The sequence below is a fragment of the Clavelina lepadiformis genome, chromosome 8 (genome assembly GCF_947623445.1).
Source record: "Clavelina lepadiformis chromosome 8, kaClaLepa1.1, whole genome shotgun sequence".
NCBI classification, from domain to species: Eukaryota; Metazoa; Chordata; class Ascidiacea; order Aplousobranchia; family Clavelinidae; genus Clavelina; species Clavelina lepadiformis.
The window spans coordinates 16,226,619-16,243,430 of record NC_135247.1 but is presented as its reverse complement, the minus strand read 5'-3'; the positions used below and the strand labels follow the sequence as shown (position 1 = coordinate 16,243,430).

The window sequence follows — 16,812 nt, the reverse complement described above, 5'->3', positions numbered from 1 at the left end:
AAGGTTTATTCATTTATTGTTGAGACCGGGTTCTGGCAAAGTTGTTCTCTGTCCCCTTTCATCCATCCGTCTTACAGCTGAAAATTCAAATGTAACGGACAAACAGTGCCAACGTTTATTTGAATCATACACACAAAGGAATTTTCACCACAACAAAAAATAGCAACCATATTACCACTGTAGTACTTATTTGTGGTGGATAATGACGTGTGATATTACTCTCGACTTACCGACAACACGGCGATTATCTCAACACAAACTAAGAAAGCGCAGTTTGATAAAAACAAGGGCATTGCAGATTAATGCACCACTTGATGTTTGGTGTGGGTATAGAGGATTGGTGAAAGCAACGCTGGATTAATTTTGGCTATTACAGACAAGCTAGAGGACAAATTGGACGCGGTTTTTAAGTAAACGGGGCTAATATTTGCAAAGTTTAGCAAAGTTTGAAAACCACAAAGGTTTTAGAAAGGGTTAAAATAATTCACAAAAGTACACGAAAAAAGCTGTACAACTTTCGAATACATAAAATTCGTTTAAAATTCACAAGAACTTACCAAGTACCGAACACGCGAAGCAAAGAAGCTAAAGAAAAAACAACATTTGAAGAAAAATTCCGATAAAGCTCCCAAACTTTGATCTCTGTGAAGGACGTGAGTTGTGACAATCTTTGAAGCAATGAACACTCTACAATAGCAAAATATGGATGAGGATTTTTGGCATCCTTAAAGCTTTCCTCCTTTTTTCTTCCTCGGACGACTTCTTCCCTTCTTCATCTTGCTATCGATAATCTGTTGCGATCGTCGCTTGAGATCAGCTCGAGTTGGTGCAGCAGCGTCATCATCACCGCTCTCATCATCATCTGATCACGGGAAAAAGTTTAAAATAGAGTCCGGGTTAACAGAATATCATCACCAGCTAATTTTCGCTTTCCAAGAAAGACTATTTATTTAAAAGACCAGAATCATAGAAGTCCTCTCATACGTTACCAATTCAAATAGTGTCTCAATTATCCTACTAAACAACTTATCTTGCATGGTTTGTTAAAGACATTCAGTGTGTCATTCTATACTGATCACATCTCACCTTCGTAAGCGTCATGTTTCTGAGATGCTGGTAAAGGTATCCTCACATTGTAAGACGGAAGTTTGTTTTCGATGGTAGCGTGAAACTGAAATGATATTTCGTTAACTTAACTCTGGAATAATAAACTCCAGTCAACTTTTAATAACTACAACACACAAAGAGAATAAGAAATCAGAATTTACCACATCTTTACAGACATTATTTGGAGACGAAAGCAACTGCCATAGCTATTTACCTCTTCTGCTTCCATCTGACGCAGAATATCCAGCAATTCCCGACCATCCAGGTCTTCCAAGAGTTTAAGGAGCTTTTCTTCTGAAACAGACAAAAGATCAAGCACGTACTCCTCCGACGATGGTGAAAGATGCGCGGTTGGAACATGACTCTTCATCTGGAAAACGAGGAGAAATTAAACACAATCCAAATTTCGGTTGAAATGGAAAATTGGCAAGAAAAAAAGTTAAAAATATGTAACCTTGTAAAAGATAAAATTATTCACTGAAACACTGAAATTTTACAATTAATTAAAATAGAGATCTTATAAACGTACCACTTTCAAGTGTTGCAGTTTATCTGCGAGATGTTCAACTCCTGCTTTGACGCTTACAAGGACATGGCTGGCTCTTTCCAGCTTCTCTGCTGCATCATCCCTGCGGCTCTCTTGCTCATTGAGATGCAGCTCAAAGTCCTCCAGCGTGCGTTGACCACTGTAGAATGATAAGTGTGCAGTTTACTTGTGACACTTATGCCGAAGTGAGAACTGCTATATTTAGCACAATATAAGAAACGTCACAATTTTTATTGTGAAAGTTTAAAAAAATCGTAAGTAATCCTGAATTGTTCACCTAGAAAGCTTAGCTTCTCCAGAATACTTCATCTCTTCATATTCCTGTTGTAACTTGGCTCTCTCCTCTTGCAGTCTCTGCAGATGCTTCTGGTTATCCTTCTTCAAATCTTCCAGATGCTTCTGGGTGTCTCCTTGAGATTTAAAGCGATCTACCACCTCCTAAAGTCGACAGTTAAACCATTTATATTAAAACCAGTAACTTTAGTAAGTGTCATTATTATATGTATAACTTATCATATTATTTGTATTAGAAACTACTGAAAACACCACTTGCCATGAATCAAAATCATTGTCTTGAACATTCTAAACACAGTAACATGTAAACAATACAAATAAAGACAAACCTGAGTTCCAGACACTCCAGTTGCTTCCTTGATGCGGAGGAAAGCATCTTCATAAGTGGTAATCTTCCTCTCCTGTTCCTCTTCACTCAGCAATGGTTTTGAGCCATCCTGTCCCAATTCTTGTTCTTGCAACGCGGCCCGTTGAAGCTGCGTTCAAGAAATATGTCAAGCCACGTGTTTTAACAATGTAAAACAACAAAATTAATACATTTACAATTACAATATGGAATAACTTAAGCAAAATTGTCCCAAATCAGTCAGTCATGAATATGTATAAATTTTGTAGAGAAAAAATTATATTTTGCCTACAGTAGCATTTTCACTTTCTGTCCATAAACTGACAGTGACTCAAGATAATTTCCGCTAAGTTAGTCCAACAAGCTGAGTCAAGCATCTAGCAATGTTGTGCCTACTATTAAATAGACCCTAGTACATTTTATTGCAACCAAATTGAATTAATTGTGATATGTGTTTATTTTGATGTCCTACCCTTCTCTCAACCCTCTCAGCGTGTGCCTTCTTCTCTTCGGCCTGTGCCTTTAGTTCTGCCAATGCCATTTCACGTTCTTTCCTTTCCCTGCGTACAGAAAATATACGAGACATTAAAAAAAAAAAAAATTATGGAGTATTGATGTGACCACAACATAGACAAAATTTATTGTAGGATATTTTAGAAAACTAAATTATTCTGTACTGTACCTAACACCTCTAAATACCTCTACTCAACAAATATGAGCACATCAATAACTAATGTGCCAATCCAACTGTACCGGTACACGATGTCTTCGTGGCGACCGAGCTCTTCTTTCGCGTCGTCCCTGGCAACTTGTGCGTCTGTGTACATTGACTGGACGTTCAACAGTTCTTGGCGCGTCGTCAGAATTTCTTCCTCTTGCTGATCGAGCTGGTTGTGAAACGACAGACTCTCCTGAAAAAGTTAAAATATAGTGGATGTCTTCAAGTTATTGAGTGAGAAAACAATATTAATTTTATGACGAACAATTATTTAGCAAAAATGCACGAAGAACTTTTACCTATACATGTAGTAACCATAGGTAGGTTTGTACCTTAAAATCTATTTACGCAACGGATATTGAAAACGTGAAGTTAGTTCATAGTTTAAGCATAATTAAAAACCATATATATAGGTGACACTCTATTAAAACTTACTTCCTGCAAGTGACCTTTGATTTTTTCATAAACCTTGCTAATATGCTCTGCTTCTTGGCATTTTAGTCGAGCTTTGTCTAATCGGTTTTCCAACTGCCTTAAGTGCTACAAAGTATACAAAACAATTACCTACCTTTGTAATAAAATAACAGTAGCAAACAGTCAGCTTATGTTAAAGTGCTTGGGAAAGTATAACACTCTCATAAACAAGCAACAGCTTACGCAAGCAGTTTTGCCAATATATCATATATCATTGGTTCTATTGAAACTTGTTTTGAAACATAAGCATTGATGCTCCCACATAAAAATGTCTATGACTGGTATCAGATATCTACACTAATATTGTTATTGACAAGAAAAATTGTTTTAAAATATCTTGGTTAAGCTATAGATCGCAAAGTACCTGGGATGCCTCACTTTCCCCTTTGTCCATTTCAGCAGCAGCTGAAGAATCTTTTATCATCTGACCATGTTGTGTCTTCAGTTCATCAACTTTCTTTCTATATGAATCTGTTGTTGCTCTTAGAGCATTTAATCTCTTCTTGTTATCGCACACCTGAAAATCACAAACAGATTTTTTATTATTTTGTAAGACAGCAATCTCGGATTTCTAATAGATGTGAGTAACAATATTATTACACAAGCATATTAAAGAAGCAATACACACTTTCTGGTCAACAACAGAAATTGCCATTTTCCCTGTTTTGTTCCTTAGTGCAGCCCTTTCGACATGTCTGCCTTGAAAAGCTTGATCAATTACCCGGTCATCACCCTAGACACAACAAACATCATTAATACACATAAAAAATAGCAAATTATAACAATTACATATATACCACATATCTATGCAAACAGTGGTTGCAAAATTACTTGAAATGTCCTTTAATGATTATTTAGGGCTACAATACTGACCGCCAATACGTTAGCCAGTGATTTGTGTAAGCTTTTGTTCTCTTGTCTCATTCGACCAATAATGTCACGATTTTTCTTGATTGACCATTGTGAACTTTCATAGTATGCTTTTCTATCACCCTCTAAATCATAAAAATGTATTACAGAGTTATAATTTTAGTAATGCAAGCTTAGTAAGAATTTTAAGTGGGAATAAAACCAAACTGGAATAAAAAAAGTCTGATGGGCAGCAGGCAAATACATAGAAGCCAATGCCACTAGTGATAAGTAGAAAACTACTTTATACCACAAAAATCAAATGCGTTTGTACCTAAAAGCTGAATCTTTTTAGTAATCTCCGATATTTGCTCTTGTATGGGTGGTTTGTGCATCTCCATCGAGACAGGCATTGTTTGGCCGGATTGAAAATGCAACAAAAATTTTTAAAAACCTACCAGTGGGGTTAGTTAAAGTAAACCTAACCTATCAATTCTATCCTTAACAGAAATTAGAAAGTGTAATCATTAGAAATTCTAGAACTGGTAAATCAGTGTTAGTAACACCAAACAAAGTACACAAACTCAGCTGCCAAATCCAGAAAATACTTTGCAAGCGGAAATTTACCATGAAAACTTGTAACTTATAAAGATAATAAGAAGAAATGGAACTGATAATAATTAGATTATTAATTATAAGTCTTATGATTATTGTGTAAAAATTGCATTGTGGAATATTTTAGAAGCCATCAACACAAAATAAGGAATTTTTAAATATTTAGCCTCAATATTGTTATTCAGTCAAAGTTAACTTTAGATGTTTCATTTTGTATAGTGCACAACACTATCGTACTGGAAAGTTTCCTTTCAGTGTGCTGGATGAATTCACCAATAAATGTAATGCCAAAATTTGTACCACGCCCACGTAATACTTACAATATGGAATGAAGGGCAAAACAGCAATTCTGTGCCAAAAAATTGGCGTAGAAGCTAACTTTCTGCACTGTAAAAAAATCCAGTGCATCATACAAACTTTCCAGTAGGTAAACACAAGGTTTAATTTATGGCAAATCGGGAAGTGAAAAGTCATGAAATAGCCTATTTAAATATCAAACCTATCCTATCATTTATTTTTCAATGCTGACTGTGGGGAGTAAACATTTTGACGTTAAGTTTGTCATAGCAAAGTAAAACAAAATGCATGTTCAAAACAAATAAAACACTAGAAAATAGTGACAAGAAACCAAGGGCTAAAAACATGTAAGATGTTAGCTAAATAGATGATATAACAATGAAACATTAGTACAGTTTCTTCCCTTGCATAATAATGATATAATAAAAATGTGTTGTGCTGGCAAAAAATCTATTTTTCAGGTTATTAGCAAAATTTCAATCAATCAATCCCATATTAAAATAGATAAAAATCCACAATTTTTCATATTCCATAAATTAGAATTTAATAGTTTGTTGAAAGGTCAAAACAAGAAGCTAATTCCAAGATTTACACCGTTTCTATCTGTAATAAATCTGTGTGGTATCTGCTGATTTGTGTAAAGTTGTCCTTTTGTTATCTGCCTAATACTGCAATATGGTACCTGTATCTGCTATAAACTTTTTCAATTAAATTATACATAGACTGTAAAAACCAACTAACACACTTTTTACGCTAACATAACCTACTCATATACAGAAAATTAGCTCCAAATTTTAAAGAAAACTGCCCACTTAGATTTTGATCATATAAATGGGCCAGTAAAAAATAACGAGCTTTAAACACGAAAATATTAACCTGGTTAAGGCGTATCTGCATTTCAGATTACCCGTTATTCCCTAAGAAGTAAATACTGCTAATCCAAGTTATCAAAATGAGAAAAAAACAACATTACCAGATTATGCAGCATCTCGATTAGGATGTACAGAAACTTTTTCGCTGTGTTCTCGGTTTGTTGCTAGGTAACAACATAGACATCTTACGTTAAATGCTATTAATGAAATCAAAATTCTAATGTGCAGCGCAGGATCATCCAGATTCCAGACAGTTTGCGGTTTCACTCAACAAAATTGGGATTATTTTTGTATTTTCACACTTTTTGCAAGATAACGTAAAATTTCAAAGGCGTTTTATTATTTTATAAGACTGACAAAGTAAATATTTTGTAAAGAAATGCGTTTTTTATTCAGCAACATTGGAAATTATTACTTTAAAAATTATTACTCATATATTATTATTACTCTATAGATTAGGCATAGTGGCAAAGGTAAAACAGAAACTGGGCAAACCTAATAAAAATAAAAAATATCTCTAATAAAGTTTATCCATTTATAAACATGAAAAATGGTGGTCAAATCGGCTTTGGTGTGGTTGTTGGCTGTAGTGTTTATGGTAGCTATTTGTTAAAGTTTGGTGGCCGAACTAACCTACCACCTTATAGCACAATTGCATTATTGCCATGTTGCATTTTGCAACCTTTGGTAATTTGCCACTTTTTTATGCTAATAAAAGCTGGCTTGATTTTTTCGTCTACACCGCTATTTTGACAAAAATTAAAATGATTGATTAATTGATGTTTATCGTTCAGTAATTGTTCTTGAGCTTGTTCTTTGTAACTATAAGGGTTTAGCATATTTATTTTCACTCTGCACATTTAAAGGTTAGCGGCGTAAACCGATATAAAAAATGAATTAAATTAAAATTGCTTAAAAACTTTAGATATATTTAACAACGTTTTCAGTATTAAAAAAAAAACTTCTTTAAAATTTAAATATTTTTAGAGAAAGCTATTAAATGTCATGCTGTGTATTTTTAAGTAACTACACTTACTACAATATTAATAACATTAAGTCACATTTGCTTTGACTTAATTCAAGATTTTATCATTTTGTTTTGAGTATTTCCCTTCCCTTATTGTTAGATGCCATAAAAATTATGACATGTGACGTTTAGTAAATTTAGATGGCATTTTCCACAAAATTTGAAAATCTGAAAGGTATGTTTGCGGAGAAGCTGCTGATGGCACTTGAACCAAACTTGATGCATTGCGAGATTCTTTTGAAAGATTTTTCTAGACTGCTTACAAATTTTAAAATACGTAAACAACAAACTTCTTAATCCTTAGATCCTGTAAAGTTTTACCATTGTACACTTAGGCCTAGCTTGTGCAAGGTTGTTGCCTTAATGATGATTTTAAGACTAGGCCTGTGCCTATAGGCCTACCGGTAATTACCACTGAATTTCCGCCGAAGATCTACGGTCTCTTGGTATGATACCGTATTATTTATGCTCGCACTAAGGAAAGTCTTAGTCATTGTACGACTTAAACCTAAGTTACTTAAACTTAAGTTACTAAAACTTTAAGCTAAGTGCGTGGGGAATGAAAATTAATTGCGCATGTAATGGCTTTTGTTTCATCTTGTTGCACGGGGGATTTCTCACCCAAAAACAGCAAACTTTAACATCTGGCCTGGTGATGATTCCTCATAGTCATCGCCTATAGTGGAAAGAAAGTGTGGCACCTGCACACAGGAGGTTTATCAATGTGCACGCTAAACTTTTTTATCTTCATGTTGATTTATAGTAAATAAACAAATAAAATGTGGTTATTTGAACATCAATTTTTAGCAAATAAACATAGAATTGAGCCTTCAGTGCACGCCAAAGCTTGTGTTGTTGCACGCACGATTTCTCGTCACAGACTGACATACTTTTCAGTCGGGTTGATCACTTGAGCCCCGGTTACTCAGCTAGCCTTTGTGCAAGTTCCGACTGTCACACATTTTTTTCATATAGTACAAATGTAGAACTGTTCACCAGGTCCACTGAAAAGGAGCAAGTGTCATTCGTGGCTTGCCCAAGGGCATTACAACGCTGTAGCGCCACTGGGTATTGAAAAGAGAGCATGAGCCACATTTACTGCAAGGCCAGCACTCGGTTACTGAGCCGACATAGACATTTTCGATCTACATATAAGTCTATATTTTTTTAGGGTGCTATAGATGCTTAAGTAAGAAACTTCTCATTACAGAAAGCATGACAACTGCAGCCCCAAGGTATCTTGTATATAGTTTTGTTTGCTCCACCCCAATGTTGACATTTTGAACCATTCCTAATTCCTGGGCTACTTTCAGACTGCACATAATAGGTTAGGTTTAGGGCTTCCTGGACATTTGACACACTTTAAAAGATATTCTTCATTGATAAAGATACAAGTATTCGTCAAAATCTTCCTAATGTCAACCTGGATGGTTCTGATGATCCAATATTTTCATGAATAAAGAACTTGAGTTATGAGGAATTACTGTCGGACTTGTGTTATGCGAAGGCTCTCCTCGGTTCGATAATAGATATCCTAATTTATACATATCATAATGTTTATTACATATAATTTGATAACGAAATATTATATGTTGCAGGTATATTTTGAAATGTCTCTGCGTGGGGCTTGTACTATATGCACAGATTATTTTGACACAGAAAATAGCATAAGTGTCACCCCCTGTGGTCACTTGTTTCATACTGTCTGCTTGTTTCAATGGATAGAAACATGTGGAGCACAGAAGACTTGCCCACAATGCCGATCGCGTGTTACAGTGAAGCAGATAGTTGAAAAGATTTTTCTTAATCTGGGGCTGAACGACAATGAGTCGCAACTCGATCCCTACGTGTTGAAAAATAAGCTGGATGAAGTTGAATTAAAGCTAAAAAATCATGATGCAGAAAAAGATGATCTCAAATCTAAAATAAGAGCCATGGAAACGGCCAAAAACAACCTGAAGGCCAAAGTTGAAAAACTAAAAGGAGAAGTGAAGAGTGAAAAAAACATTGTACATCTCCTGAAGGCAGATATGGAGACCATGAAGTATGAGGTAGAAGATGCTAAAGCCTGTAAAGAAGAAACAAAGCGTCTGCGCATTCGACTAAAGACCCTGGAAAAAATTGAAGTCATTTTAAATGGTCAAAAGAATGATGTTGAAAATATGCTCAAGCAATATAATACGGTTTCGGCCTCAACAGAAAACAAACAACTAGCTACGTTTTGTGTGGCCCTGAAACAAGAGTTTGAAAGAATAAAAGACAGCAGGGCGCATATGAATAGTGAATTAATGAAGTGCAAAAGAGATTTACATAAAAAGGAGGAAATGTTGATAAACAAAGCCTCTTTTGTAGAAGAGCTGGAAAATGCAAATGCTCAACTACAAAAGAACGAAGAAGCATTAAATGAGGAAAATGGTAGCTTAAGAAGGAAATTAGCAGCTCTTCAGCAAGCAATTGCATCCCCAAATGACACGAAATCCTCTGCAATAAATCGTTTGATTGCTGAAAGTCCAGCTCCGGAATTTCTTACACCAATCAATGGATTCGCAATGAGTAAAAGCAAACGTGCAAAAGACATGGGCAGTCCTATCAATATGAAGAAGCCAAAGTTGAGTTCTTCATTTGGCAGCAAAGATGTTGATCTGGATGAGAGTGGGGATCTGTTTGCGGATGCATCTCCTATGGAAGATGCTCAATGCATGGAAAAAGAAAATGAGGAACCAATATTTCCAACTCCCACAGATAGCCCCACTACAGTGAAAATGCGCAAACACTGTGAAGCAATGGGTTTAAATTTTGTGAAAACTACCTCATCTGTGAGAACAAATGTGCAGAAGTTCGGCAAATGTAATTTATCTCATTCTGCTTCCCTGAGGAACAAGTTAATTAACAATAGGCAAGCTAGTGGAAAGCCTTCAGGCTACGATGGATTAGGCGGACACAAAAAGCTTTTACCATCAAGGTCTAGTTTTGTTAAGCCTTCGTCATCATTAAAGTTTTCAAGCTCTAACACATCTAAGTTTCAAATACCAACCACATCTTTTTCCACATCTAAAAGTAGATTTGATAGATTAAAGAAAGTAGGGCCAAGATAACAGCCAATGTCTTGTGAATGCCAACTGTAATTTTTTATAATTGGTTTTGGTACATCATTCTACCTTATGTCATGCACTTAGTTTTGTATGTCTGCATGTTTTTGTCACTGATACTAGATTCTAAAATATGTCTGCTGCTGTTTTAACATCATTAGTTCTACTCTTGGTGTCTTTCTCATTTCACCATTTATATGGCAAAAATTTATTACAATTTTTTTATTGTGAAATATCTAGCGTAGAAAATAATTACAGCTGTTCATTATGTCATTGGAGATTGAATCTGCTGATGTTATTAGGCTTATTGAACAATATTTGAAAGAAAATAATCTGCAAAGAACCTTGGCAACTTTGCAGGTAAGCATGTGCAATAAACTCCTAACGGTTATGAAAAAGTATTGTCTCAAACAAGGTTCTATTTTTAACAGGAGGAATCTACAATATCTCTTAACACTGTTGACAGCATCGATGGGTTTGTTTCGGACATTAATAACGGACACTGGGACATTGTATTGCAGGTAATAATCTCATTACATGAGCAGCCTTGCTGAAAACTTGACATCTGCTTTTCAATTTAGTTATAATGCTGGGAATTGCATTTCAAAACGGTTATAAATAAAAAACTTTACCAATCTTTTTCGTCTATTACCTTTTCTTTCTTTATTTGTTCCTTTTGTAGGCAATCCAATCATTGAAACTTCCAGATAAAACCCTTGTTGATTTGTACGAGCAAATTGTTTTGGAACTGATTGAGCTGCGAGAGTTGGGAGCTGCAAGGTCTCTTTTAAGACAGACTGATCCAATGACAGCCCTGAAGCACGCGCAGGCAGATCGTTATGTGCATCTTGAAAACCTGTTGGCCAGGTCATATTTCGATCCAAGGGAAGCATACCCAGATGGATCGAGCAAAGAAAAAAGAAGAGCTCAAATAGCTCACTCACTTGCGAAGGAGGTAATAAATGCGTTGATGCAGCTGCAAATTTTTTAGTGTATGGCATCTTTAGGTGCACAAACCAATGCTTTGTATTGATTCGATCGACAAAATTACTCTGTGTATTTTGCTAAGCGTATTACCAATTTAATTAATTTGGTCGATTTAGCCAAATGCAACTTTGTACAACTGTAAATTTTACATCAATTGCATTTGCTATCAATTTTGTTCAAACTGGATCAATAATTTGATTAACTCGACCGATTAATTTCAAACTTGAAAATTGTTTCTAGGTCAGCGTTGTGCCTCCATCGCGTTTGATGGCACTGCTTGGACAATCTTTAAAGTGGCAACAGCACCAAGGTTTATTACCGCCGGGAACAACGATTGATTTGTTCCGTGGCAAAGCAGCGACTATACGGGAAGAAGAAGAGGAGACGTTTCCGACCCAGCTTAACAAAACAATTAAGTTTGGCCAGAAGTCCCACGTAGAATGCGCAAGATTTTCACCAGACGGACAGTACCTTGTTACAGGAAGGTAGGAAACATTTTTATGATATAACTTTGGTAGGATTGAGCTGCATTTTGCATTGCCTATCGAGTGTTTGCATTAATTGCCAAAAAAGCTGGTATAAATACTTTATTAATTAAAAGGCTAACATGTTTCAAACAGCATTTTCTCTTTAATTCATTCAAGCTTTAATAAAGAACAAATGATGTCTGAAACATGTCAGCTTTTGATTAACAAAATGTTAATACTTGTTTTTGTGGCGCTTACTGCAATCACTTAGTATTTTTAAGATACCATAAGATAAGATTTCTGGATTTTTGTTTCGCTTGTACTGTGGTTTGTTAATTTCAGTTACGTTTGTTTTTTGCAGTGTTGATGGATTCATTGAAGTTTGGAATTTTGTAACCGGCAAGATTCGAAAAGATTTACAATTTCAAGCACAAGATAAATTTATGATGATGGATAATGCTGTGCTTTGTCTTGCATTCAGTCGTGACAGTGAAATGCTTGCCAGTGGAGATCAAGAAGGAAAAATTAAAGTAAGCATTCACCCATTTTTTGTGACTTTTTTACACTATACCTGTACAGTTGTACACTATCTAGGGCAAGCAATACGAATGTAGGTCAGTCTTCAAACTGCGTTGCGATTTTGTTGTTTTAGGTTTGGAAAACTATCACAGGGCAATGCTTGCGAAGATTTGAAAGGGCCCATGCAAAGGGCGTCACAAGTGTTTCATTTTCGAAAGATGGGAGCCAGGTAGACCACAGCAGTGTCTCTTGCATTTACACAATCTTAAAACTTTAACTATACATATCCCGCAATTCTGTCAAAGTATAATATTTCTTACTTTATTATAGATTCTGAGTGCATCCTTTGATCAATCAATTCGAATACACGGCTTGAAATCTGGTAAGACACTAAAAGAAATGAGAGGACACACTTCATTTGTAAATGATGCTGTTTTTATGCTGGATGGACATAACATTATAAGTGCCTCATCAGATGGCAACGTTAAAGTGAGTAGTTCTGCAAAACACGTCATATCAGGCAGTGAAGTGTAACACTGATTGCCTTAAAGTTTGTCTTTGGCGACCGCTAACAAATTTTAAGAGTGCGCAACTTTTAACAACTAACTGCTAATTTTCTGCTGTAGTTGCAGGAGTATCAATTTTGAGAGACTGTTGGATAATTTTCAGAAAACCGTTCCCGTCTCTAAAAACACAATAAAAAATGCTGATTGCAGCAAACAGTTATTTTAAGGGTGCAACTGTGAATCTGAAAATTATGCCTGCATTGTATGTTGTGGCAGTTATGGAATGTAAAGTCTACGGAATGTGTCAGCACGTATAATCCATTAGCTGCTGGCCAGCAAGATGTCACCATCAATAGCATTCATCTACTGCAAAAGAACCAGGAACATTTCGTTGTGTGCAACAGATCAAATCTTGTCTCAATTATGAACATGCAGGTTCTTTAAAAGTTGCATAATTTAATTCATTCATTCTTAAAAAGTTGCGTAATATCCATTTTAAACAGTGATTAGTACATCAACTGAACACTATCATAACAGATTTGATTCTAGAAAGAATGCTATTTTTTGATATGTTATATATTTTCGCACAACGCAAGAATCACACAATATAACCTTGAACCTGTAATAGCAAATAGAATTGTAAATAAAAGCACAGTTTGTATCCAGGAAATCCTGAAACATAACCTGTGCTACTCTTCAGGGCCAAATTGTCCGTTCCTTCAGCTCCGGTAAACGAGAAGGCGGGGACTTTGTCTGCGCTACTGTTTCTCCACGTGGAGAATGGATTTATTGTGTGGGTGAAGATATGGTGAGTGCAGTAAAAGTGAAGTTTTCCATTTTATTGCACAATTAGTAACAAGTTGTTGCAGTATGTGTTAGTAACATACTTTAATACCCAACCTAATGCTGAAAATGCTCTTCATCGCTTATAACAGGTCCTTTACTGCTTCTCAACCAACAGTGGAAAATTAGAAAGAACGTTGACTGTCCATGATGGAGACGTGATAGGTATCTGCCACCACCCACACAACAACCTAATTGCCACGTATTCAGAAGACGGCTTATTAAGACTTTGGAAGCCATGAACAGACACTGTGTGAGAAAACCGCAATCAATCATTTACCGCAGATGTCCACATTTTAGTTGACTTCTGATCAAGCAATACTGAGCTTCACATAAATTTACAAGTCTCGGCCTGTGATGTGCTGAAACTGCTAGTTTGCGTTTTTAATGTGGTTTTATAACTAATTAATAAATATCGCAAGACTGCCACAGTTTGTTTTTTCCAATAAAATCTAGTGAGATAATTTTGTAATCTTCATTGCTGCTAGCTAGACGGTATAAACCACAACATGTGGCTATAATAAATCTTGGTGTATCCGTGACATCCTCTTTGTATTACAGCAAATTGCGTTTTAAATTTTGTTCAATAAAGGACTTCTTATCTTTTTGAAATGCTTTGTTCTTAAGCAAATTTTGAAAGTTTGCTATTTCACTGATCCTGCAAAGAAAAAGATATTATTAACCAAATCTGTAAGTTACATGCATACATCTCTATAATCAGCTAGGGGAAAAGTTCACTTACGCCTGCTTTTGACGTTGTTTACTTTTCATTTTTGATGAAGTTGGTTTCTTTAATGACGTAGGATTCTTTTTATTTGAAGGCTCCAAAGACATTATAAGATTTTTTAAGTTTGGTTTTGACGTGTCTTTAGGAAGATTGACGGAGTCAGTGTTATTGTCATTATTATTAGTAAACTCTGGCAATGCCAGTTTCAGAAAGTTTAAGTCCCCGACGACTGCAGTTTTAGCTCGTTTTTCAGCTTTCTGCTTTTCTCGCTTCAGCATTCGACTTGCTTCAAGTTCTAGAAAAAAATCAAAAATCTATTTCGTTTCCACAGAGTAGCTCCAAGACAAAAATTGTGTCCATAAAAACTGAATGTAGTTACTTTGTACGAAGTTTATTCGTTTTTGCTTTTGTCTGTCTTTTTTCTTTAAAGATAAGGTCTGGCTAGTATCTGGCTTCTCTTTTTTGACAGTTTGTTCATCAGGTATCTCCAACTGCTGGTCTTTTAATAATGAGAAATCGATTTTCAGTCCACTGAATGGATTTTGCTCAATTGAAACCGGCTGAACTTGGGGCTGCAACAACAAGAATCTCCATGTTTTATATAATGCAATCTAGTGCGCATAAAATAACAAAGCATGCATGTTTCATGTCCCATCATGCCATTTCATACCTTGGAATCGTTTGTCGACATGGTATTGTAATTGTCATTGTTCCCAGTTTTCATCAGCTGATCATCCAATGGCGGAACACTGCTTGCTTTTAGATGAACCCTTGCCTTTTTGACACGTATCTTACCCATGTTATCTGTAACAGCTTAATTCTGAATTCGAAATTTTAACAAGTCTAACCAAGCTTCTATTGTCCTTTCCACTTAACGACATCCATGATTCCATGTTATTATGACCACGAGTCAGCTTCGAGGGGAATTACCGGCTATGAAAATAAATTTAAAACAAGGCGTCAAATTTTCTGCTTTACCAAGAAAAGTAATTTACTTTAATAGTGTTACTACTTATATTGCATAAAGAAAATTTGCCGAATTTAGATGCAATTAGTGTTTTTAGTTGCAATTTTTTAGCTCACTCGCTCCCTACAGTTAATACAAAATTATCTAAAATTTCAACGATTGCAATTGTACTGTACTGTGTGCAAAGAGCGTCGTGGCAAAAGGCCGCATTATTGGCACTTTCAACGCATGCCATATATCACATTTACAAGTCCAAATTCCCATACTTCATCAAGTCATATTCCGTATTACGTTGAAGCAGCGCATTAATTAGGTCATGAAAGAGAAAGGTTTGGGCTTGGATAAATTATTTGTTTTTGCTTCGTAAAATATGAAAAAAGATTTCATTATTTGTAGTTCAGTCCATAGACCACACTCATCAGACTGCCGGACTGCAGGATTGCATGCAGAGTATGGCCGTTTTCAGCGATATCTTGCGCCAAACAATCAAAAATTGTAAATGCTGGTGCCCAAAAATGTTTGGATGCACTTGAAGTGCGCTCTTGGATGTGCAATTACCTGGTAATCATAATGTACACAGTTGGACAAATTTAGTTTCTAAATCAATTAAAAATTGAGTGCGCAGAAGCCCAGTGAGAAAGATTGCTTTCAGTGCGCCGAATAATCACGCCAAAAAATGTAAAGCCAAAATTTGTGCCACGTCAACGTCAACGTAGGCCTAATGCATATAATACAGAGTATATGGCAAACTGACAATTTTGCGCCAGAAAATTGTCGCATAAGCCAACTTACTGAAATCCGGTGCCCAGATTGGAAAGTTTGATGTTTTTGGGTGAGAAATCTCCCACGTAACAAGATGAAACAATAGTCAGTATACGCGCTATTAATTTTTATCCCCCGAGCACTTAGCAAGTTTACTTTCCACTCGGTTCCAGCTCATCATACAAACTTTCAGTGTTTGTAGTTCTTTTGTAGCGCAGAAGTTCTGTCCAAGTCATTTTAAAAGTGCAAAATTATATGCCTATATAGTGCATGAAGTGTGCCACTGTAAAACCTGAAGTGTACTCTGGAAAATTTGCCATGCTCAGTCGATTTACTTATTTATCCGCACACTTTGGACATACATCACATTATCTGCACCTGTCTGGACATTTTGGAACACATCCTTTGTACCTTAGCCTATGTAGGCCTATATGCTTCACTTTTAGAAAAGTTGATCACATCTGCACGTAGTAGCCTATGTAATATGTTGTTGTTACAACATACTTTAATGATTCTTCAAAGCTAGCTTGTCTGTGTGTATATGCTACAGTCGGTGTATTTATCATCTTTGAACAATAATTTTGTTTAATTTGAATTGTAGAGGTATGATTTTCTATTGACAGTACTGGAATTAATTCCTGTTCTGCCTGTTTATTCTGCCTCGTGTTTCAATACACTCATCCGCTCATGTCATATGCCCCAATATCGTGCCCTCCTTTGACCACAGAAATGAGATTCCAGTACATGTGATTAAGTTTCTTTTTCTGTGGCTTTCTTCAACCATATGTTGAGCACCTAC

The 16,812-nt window shown here is 35.8% G+C and overlaps 4 protein-coding genes across 4 annotated transcripts; 2 read left to right on the top strand and 2 right to left on the bottom strand.

Moving 5' to 3' along the window:
* Window positions 1-101: 101 nt before the first annotated feature.
* Window positions 102-4,856, bottom strand: LOC143469721 (outer dynein arm-docking complex subunit 3-like). The gene is made up of 13 exons (XM_076967519.1): window positions 4,670-4,856; window positions 4,360-4,481; window positions 4,115-4,219; window positions 3,851-4,003; window positions 3,448-3,552; window positions 3,048-3,205; window positions 2,767-2,854; window positions 2,278-2,424; window positions 1,932-2,092; window positions 1,637-1,793; window positions 1,322-1,477; window positions 1,087-1,171; window positions 102-862 (listed from the first exon to the last, which is right to left on the bottom strand). The coding sequence occupies exons 1-13, from the start codon at window positions 4,746-4,748 to the stop codon at window positions 726-728; spliced, it is 1,653 nt and encodes a 550-aa protein (XP_076823634.1). The 5' UTR covers window positions 4,749-4,856; the 3' UTR covers window positions 102-725.
* A 2,491-nt stretch (window positions 4,857-7,347) lies between these two features.
* LOC143469043 (E3 ubiquitin-protein ligase TRAIP-like) lies at window positions 7,348-10,475 on the top strand. The gene has a single exon (XM_076966585.1). It carries the CDS (start codon window positions 8,700-8,702, stop codon window positions 10,239-10,241), a length of 1,542 nt encoding a protein of 513 aa, XP_076822700.1. The 5' UTR covers window positions 7,348-8,699; the 3' UTR covers window positions 10,242-10,475.
* LOC143469042 (WD40 repeat-containing protein SMU1-like) lies at window positions 10,455-13,986 on the top strand. Its single transcript, XM_076966584.1, has 10 exons — window positions 10,455-10,595; window positions 10,667-10,756; window positions 10,918-11,190; window positions 11,463-11,707; window positions 12,051-12,219; window positions 12,342-12,437; window positions 12,539-12,697; window positions 12,991-13,149; window positions 13,415-13,522; window positions 13,650-13,986. The coding sequence occupies exons 1-10, from the start codon at window positions 10,503-10,505 to the stop codon at window positions 13,797-13,799; spliced, it is 1,542 nt and encodes a 513-aa protein (XP_076822699.1). The 5' UTR covers window positions 10,455-10,502; the 3' UTR covers window positions 13,800-13,986.
* A 106-nt stretch (window positions 13,987-14,092) lies between these two features.
* LOC143469044 (uncharacterized) lies at window positions 14,093-15,162 on the bottom strand. The gene is made up of 4 exons (XM_076966586.1): window positions 14,955-15,162; window positions 14,664-14,856; window positions 14,300-14,579; window positions 14,093-14,215 (listed from the first exon to the last, which is right to left on the bottom strand). Exons 1-4 carry the CDS (start codon window positions 15,081-15,083, stop codon window positions 14,113-14,115), a joined length of 705 nt encoding a protein of 234 aa, XP_076822701.1. The 5' UTR covers window positions 15,084-15,162; the 3' UTR covers window positions 14,093-14,112.
* Window positions 15,163-16,812: the final 1,650 nt, after the last annotated feature.

Coding starts and splice junctions, on each gene's coding strand:
- LOC143469721 (XM_076967519.1), bottom strand. CDS start 4,748: ATGCCTGTCTCGATGGAGATGCACAAACCACCCATACAAGAGCAAATA. Junction 2,093..2,277: donor CTGGAGTGTCTGGAACTCAG/GTTTGTCTTTAT, acceptor TGTCGACTTTAG/GAGGTGGTAGATCGCTTTAA. Junction 863..1,086: donor GAAACATGACGCTTACGAAG/GTGAGATGTGAT, acceptor TCCCGTGATCAG/ATGATGATGAGAGCGGTGAT.
- LOC143469043 (XM_076966585.1), top strand. CDS start 8,700: ATGTTTATTACATATAATTTGATAACGAAATATTATATGTTGCAGGTA.
- LOC143469042 (XM_076966584.1), top strand. CDS start 10,503: ATGTCATTGGAGATTGAATCTGCTGATGTTATTAGGCTTATTGAACAA. Junction 10,596..10,666: donor GAACCTTGGCAACTTTGCAG/GTAAGCATGTGC, acceptor TATTTTTAACAG/GAGGAATCTACAATATCTCT. Junction 11,708..12,050: donor CAGTACCTTGTTACAGGAAG/GTAGGAAACATT, acceptor TGTTTTTTGCAG/TGTTGATGGATTCATTGAAG.
- LOC143469044 (XM_076966586.1), bottom strand. CDS start 15,083: ATGGGTAAGATACGTGTCAAAAAGGCAAGGGTTCATCTAAAAGCAAGC. Junction 14,857..14,954: donor TGTCGACAAACGATTCCAAG/GTATGAAATGGC, acceptor TTGTTGTTGCAG/CCCCAAGTTCAGCCGGTTTC. Junction 14,580..14,663: donor ACGAATAAACTTCGTACAAA/GTAACTACATTC, acceptor ATTTTTTTCTAG/AACTTGAAGCAAGTCGAATG.